Source organism: Chiloscyllium punctatum, chromosome 40, assembly GCF_047496795.1.
Source record: "Chiloscyllium punctatum isolate Juve2018m chromosome 40, sChiPun1.3, whole genome shotgun sequence".
NCBI lineage: Eukaryota > Metazoa > Chordata > Chondrichthyes > Orectolobiformes > Hemiscylliidae > Chiloscyllium > Chiloscyllium punctatum.
Window position 1 is genome coordinate 61,434,703 of NC_092778.1, and position 6,223 is coordinate 61,440,925.

The 6,223-nt window shown below is 39.2% G+C and overlaps 1 protein-coding gene across 3 annotated transcripts in view; it reads right to left on the bottom strand.

Moving 5' to 3' along the window:
- Window positions 1–4,945, bottom strand: part of rhbdl1 (rhomboid, veinlet-like 1 (Drosophila)) — a 303,228-nt gene extending 298,283 nt beyond the window's left edge. For 2 of the 3 annotated variants that reach the window (XM_072560061.1, XM_072560060.1), the window contains exon 1: window positions 4,558–4,945. In XM_072560061.1, the coding sequence (XP_072416162.1) occupies window positions 4,558–4,752 (195 nt within the window). In that variant the 5' untranslated portion in view covers window positions 4,753–4,945. The remainder of the gene's footprint in view (window positions 1–4,557) is intronic. The other variant, XM_072560063.1, reaches the window with a different exon arrangement.
- Between the last annotated feature and the right edge of the window lie 1,278 nt (window positions 4,946–6,223).

Below are 6,223 nucleotides of genomic sequence, written 5' to 3' on the forward strand. Positions count from 1 at the left end.
TGGTTTTATTCCACATTGGTCTCCTGTACTCCATTCAATCTGTGCTAGGTGATCATGGCAGCTATTTTTGGTCAGTATTTGTCCTATTTTTAAAACAATTTTAGTCCATCAGAGGTCTCAGATTTAACAATCAGATGCTGGAATTTAAAACTTGACAGTCGACATTCATTGATAAAATTTAGCTATCCACCAAGTAAATTAAAATACTCCTGTATCTTTTATTGTTCAGCTTTGCAGCTTTTTTTCATTTTTCTTTTCAATTTTTTAGCATATACAAAGGTACCCATTGTACCTGGGACTCTATGTTCATTTTCAACATTTATTTTTTTCTTGTAAATAACCTTGCAACTGGAATGTCTGCCACCTTCCCATTGCCATGGCATTCTTCCAGCAGCATGAAACATGGAGGATAATCCTCTGACCCAGAAGCCAATCATGGACCAACTCCTGCCATTGCTGGCATTGCAGCACTATAAGGTTGGACTTCTACCACATGGGGGTAACGTCCTGGTGAACATTACTTGCCCCTCCCTTAGGGCTGGAGAAGGGGTTGGCTCTTTGAATCGGGTGTTCTCACAATCCACAGTGGGACACACTGACAGTGATGTGGCACCATCCCCTTCCTTTCATCAATCTTCCCTCACCTGGGGCTATATGGCAATATCTGACCTCATGTGCCTTGCTAGCAGGGTGGCATCCATTACTGGGCTCTTCGACTGGGTGCAGAGTTAACAATGGGCAGCACAGTGGCTAAGTGGTTAGCACTGCTTCCTCACAATGCCAGGGATCCAGGTTTGATTTAAGCCACCGATAACTGTGTATAATTTGCACATTCTCCCACGTGTTTTGTGTGGGTTTCTTCCGTGTGCTTCGGTTTCCTATAGTCCAAAAATATGCAGATTAGGTGGATTGGCCATGCTAAATTGCCCTTTATGTCCACAGATGTGCATGCTACGTGGATTAGATGTGGGAAATGCAATGTTACTGGGATATGGTTTGGGGTGGCTCTGGGTGGGCTGCTCTTCATAGGGTCAGTGTGATTCATTGGGCCAAATGTCCATCACTCTTTCTTCTGCTGCTGCAACTGAAGAGTTGCAGGTTCCTCCAGCTAGTCCAGATCCTTTAAAGGGAGGAAAACTCAGATGATAGTTCATTCACTGAAAGATAACTATATATCCCAGTCAGGGCTGACTCAAAAGGATGAAGTGGAGTTATCTGGCCCATTGCAGTGGCCACTGAACATCCCTACAAAACCTAGCCTGTGTTTTTGTTGACCTCAGACAGCAAAACCATTGTCTGAAATACACTTATTGACCTAGACTGTACCCTGTGGATGCAACTCGAAAGATTCATCTGAAATTTGTCTGAAGATGCACACGTTTTGCTGATATCAGAAAATGCTCAAGAATCCTCCTGAGTCATCAGCGAGCACCCAGACTCATAAATGGATGCAAAAATGCACAAAGACATAGAAATCAGTGAAAACATTAACAACCAAAGAAAAAAACATGCACAACAGTATATTTCTTTATTGAACTACAATTCATTGAACAATCATTCATGCACATTAAGCATAGTAACTGAGGTAGAATTTTAATTTTTAATGTAGCATATTTTGTAGAAAAATGCATTTAAAGAAGTGTATAATATCTCAGTAGGTCTCAGTTCAGATAATTTATTTAAAAGTGATCAAAAAAGTTGCAATTAAAATGTTTGTTTCCAGCTGCTCCTGAAAATCTGGATTGTTTTAAAGGACCAATAATCAAATACAATGAGAGAAAACTTGCAGTTGAGAGTCAGGGGCAAGCCCCGTTCTGTGGGTAAAGATCCACTCAGGTTTGATGGATCCAATCACAAGTTTCAGGAATATTGAGCAAATTTTCGTTACAGGGATAACTCACTCATGCCTAAAGTTCAGCAAATTGTTACTGACACTTAATTTGTTTGTGCTCAGAATATACATCTCGAACATTGTGTTTAATGAAAATTATAACTTTGCCTCTGGTATGTGGTTACAAACTCACACATAAGATTTGCCCAGTGCTGACAGCGCTGAGTAAAATGTCTCTTATGTGTGTTACATGGTCCAGAACTGCATGGAAATCCCTGGCAGGCATAATCATAGAATCCCTACGTGTGGAAGCAAGTCATTCAGCCCATTTAGTCCACGTTGACCCTCTGAAGAGCATCTCACCCAGACCAACTCCCACAACCTTTACATTTCCCATAGCTAATGCACCTAACCTACACATCCCTGGATACTATGGGCAAGTTAGCATGGGCAATCCACCTATGGGCTGTGGGAGGAAACTGGCACACTCGGAGGAAACCCACACTGATACAGGGAGAACATGCAAACTCCACACAGTCAGTCGCCCGAGGGTGGAATCAAACCTGGTTCCCTGGTGTTGTGAGGCAGCAGTGCTAACTGCTGAGCCACCGTGCTGCACTTGTAATGCCAACATTTAAAAGTGGCACAATGAAAAATATTAGGAGAAAGTGAGGACTGCAGATGCTGGAGATGAGAGCTGAAAAATGTGTTGCTGGAAAAGCGCAGCAGGTCAGGCAGCATCCAAGGAGCAGGAGAATCACTCCTTGGATGCTGCCTGACCTGCTGCGCTTTTCCAGCAATACATTTTTCAGTGAAAAATATTGTATACCAAAATATTGATTCCTTTTAAATACTAAGAATATTTTGATATGTTAACATCCTACATATATTTGGGATTGAATAATACAAATAAAATTCAAATTTTTAATTACAATTCACTTCAAAGCCACACGGACCTTATTCGCCACAAGGACATGAGTAGAAGGTGCATGGCAACATAGTCACCTCCAAGTTTCTCTCCAAATTACTCACACACTATTGCTTCTTTGAAATAATCTTTAATTGTCAAGAGCTCAAAATCCTGGAAGTCCCTAGCTAACAACATTGGCAGAACACTGTCACCACGTGGACATCAGAGGTTCACAAAGGCAATTACCACCACCTTCTCCCAAAGGCAATTCGAGGTGATGGTCATACTCACGATGTCTGTGTCCCAATATTAAATGTACAACAGTGAAAAAAGTTTTGAGATCACTTTCTATTCATTTCTATTTTGCAGAATTACAATAAACTGAGTCACTTCCCCAACATTTTCATTAAAAAAGATTTCAATAGACCTAATTCTTTCCCATACACTCTCCCTGCACCGAATTTCTTTGGACTAAATCAAACCTCATTCACTCCCATTATGTAGAAATCCAATTAACCAAATCACTTTTCATTTATTCCCATTCCGAAGAAATACAATCGGCCAAATGGCTTTTCATTCATTTCTATTATACAAAATTCCAGATTGAGGCAAGTTATTAAACGCTATCTCTGATTGGAGCACAAAAACATCCCCCAATTACCTACCTATGTAATAACTTACTGGAAAATATCAGTCCAGAACACGTCAGTCATTTTTCACATACTAACAGTACTTGTAAGAACTGTATGGTGCATAATCAAGCATTCAAAACAGATTCAGTTGTTGCACTAGTGTTTAAATTAACCAAAATTCATGTGTAACAAATTTCTTTAAAAAGATCAATCTGAATAAATCATTTCTCAAGCATAACATTTCTTTGAAAATTATTCATTTTTATCAGCAATTACTGTATTAATGATTCGTAACATTCCCAGCACAGATTCATTACGTAATCTAACTTATGGCTTTTTTAGGTTAATTTGTATCTGCTATGTCTAGTTGAATAATAATTAGCATGACCTTCTTTTCAACAGGAACATAGAACACGAATGTATGATACTGGACAGATTGGAAGATAATATCAAGGCAAAAGCACAGGCATGTTATGGGAATGTAGAGTTAACAGAGCTGTGTTAATAGAATTGGGCACCATGCTTATATACAGAGGAGGTTTCTTAATTCCCAGAAAACTGTCTCTAGTATGTCGAAGTTACTTAACAATCGCATAAGTGTCAAAATAATGTTATAAGAGTTTGTGACTCTACGTCCTACTCTTGGTGAGTATCTACAGTTGACTGCTCTTCCAACCTAAATTTCCTCTGTCACTCTGTTGTTGCACTGTATTCCCTGTTTTGTTTCTCTTTTTAATCCTTTCCTTACTATTGTGTCCTTAACTGTTATTTCTTATACCCTTCATTAGTTGTTTTAATTCTGTATATCTGGGGCTCTTTCCCCTTCATTTTCTTTTTAGTGCTTTTCCAATTTCTCATTTTCATATTCAGGACTTCCCACCTTTTTTTAAAATTCTTTCCCATTCTGAGTGAAATGCTGTTCGTCTGCTAGCTGTTTCCCCTCTTACTCATCTGACTGACTGGCTATCATTTAGCTTTCCTGCATTTTTCCATTCTCTCCTTCAGTTCCAGCATTTGCACAGCACTGATATCAGCTAATTATTTAACCAGACAGATAAACTGTAAAAAAAAATGTGTAGATGTGGCTTGTGATTTATTAACATGAGCTGCATTCAGAGTAATGAAGGATGAGAACTCTGAAATGAGATGATCCAAGTGTGATACGGTACTAAAGACATACTGACCTGCTCCTGTATGAGCTGAAGCAGAGAGCTCCTATCCATATACAACCTTGAGCTTGCTGCACACACACCAGCCAAGAATTGTCTGCCTCTCCCAGCACTCAGACAGAAGCACAAGCTCTCACAGGCACCAGGGATAGCTTGCAAGGCAGTACCGATCCAGGCCCTTTCTTCACAACGTCCTTCAGCAACCAACATCTACACTACAGAATGCCAACAAGCTCCTAGAAGAGATGCAACCAATCATGTCCAAACAAATTGAGAGTGAGTGACATGGCTCGAGCGTTCACTGTAGGATTTTTCACACAGCTGCTGCCTCAACAGCTCCCTCTGATGAGAGATAGTGAGTCCTGCTCGAACATAATTACACTTAACAGCACTGGTACTGAGAGCCTACAACCACACTGCTGCTCTGCAGAGAAACAGAGAGGTATACAGCATCTTAAAGACTCCAGTATTAACCCTTGCCCAGCTCCAACATGTCGTTTACATGTTTCCTCTGATGTTGCTGGTATTGCATCATTTCAGTACCTCAGTTTAATAGACAATTACATAAAATCTCTAAAATCCACATCCATTAAAAAGCTATAAGGTTCTTGTCTAATTTTCCCTCTCTTTGGAGTCTCTGCATCAAAATCTCATCAAAAGAAAGCCAGGTGACCTATTTCCTGACCTCTATGAAAGTCTCTTCATCAGATTTAATCATCAGGTGTAAACACGCCTTTTACCTTTACATGCCACTTATCAGCCCATTACACTTATATCTGCAATGAAATCATCTGTTCCAAATGCTATTTTGCTTTTAATATGAAATTATAAACAATTTTTTGACTGGGAATGATTTATCATTGCTGGGTATCCTGTGTGTTCAGATAAGCTGAGAACAGCTTATATCAGCATCCGTTCTATTTCAATGTGACCTAGGGTAAGTTCTGTCCTAAGAACACCACTGCAGCAGGACTTCACCTCTTCTGAAGGCTACACAGTCCTCACATCGTTTGCTTATGCAGTTGTGGTAAGCTCGAAGGTAAGGGTGGAGGTAATTGCAATGTCATTTTATCGTACATTTTTGTACATTAGCATAAATGAAAACATGTGAAACAAAAAAAACTTAAATCTGACCTCACTACTGTTATATTTAAAACTACACTCTGTAGATAGTTATGCTGCCTAATAGATGAATAAGTAGCAAGGTAAAATACAGCTTGCTCAATTTGTGGAATGAATCTATTCAACTGGTTTTCAAACAGTTTTACGCTGACGTGAATATATATAGATAGTTAACACTGTGCAACATTCTCAATATTTCACACATCTTGGAATAGTATCAAGTTCCAATTTGAAATGCATTTAGAAATGCTATTTTGACCCAGCAATTACCTGTTTTTCCACAGAATACTGCACTTGTATGGCTCCTATAAATTAACTTAAAGTTATTCTCAAATTTGGGTCAAATGCCTCAAGTCTGATAGCATTACACTCAGTTCCAAGCGCGGAGTCCACAATACCAGAATACATTGTGTTATTACGTGCACGTGATCCTTCACGGCAAAAATTAAACTTTTAACAGAGCTTCATTTCAAATATTTTATAAATATCATTAAATATTACACTTTTCATCACTGACACTTCAATTGCAGTTTTACATTACAGGCAGTGCCCAGGCTGT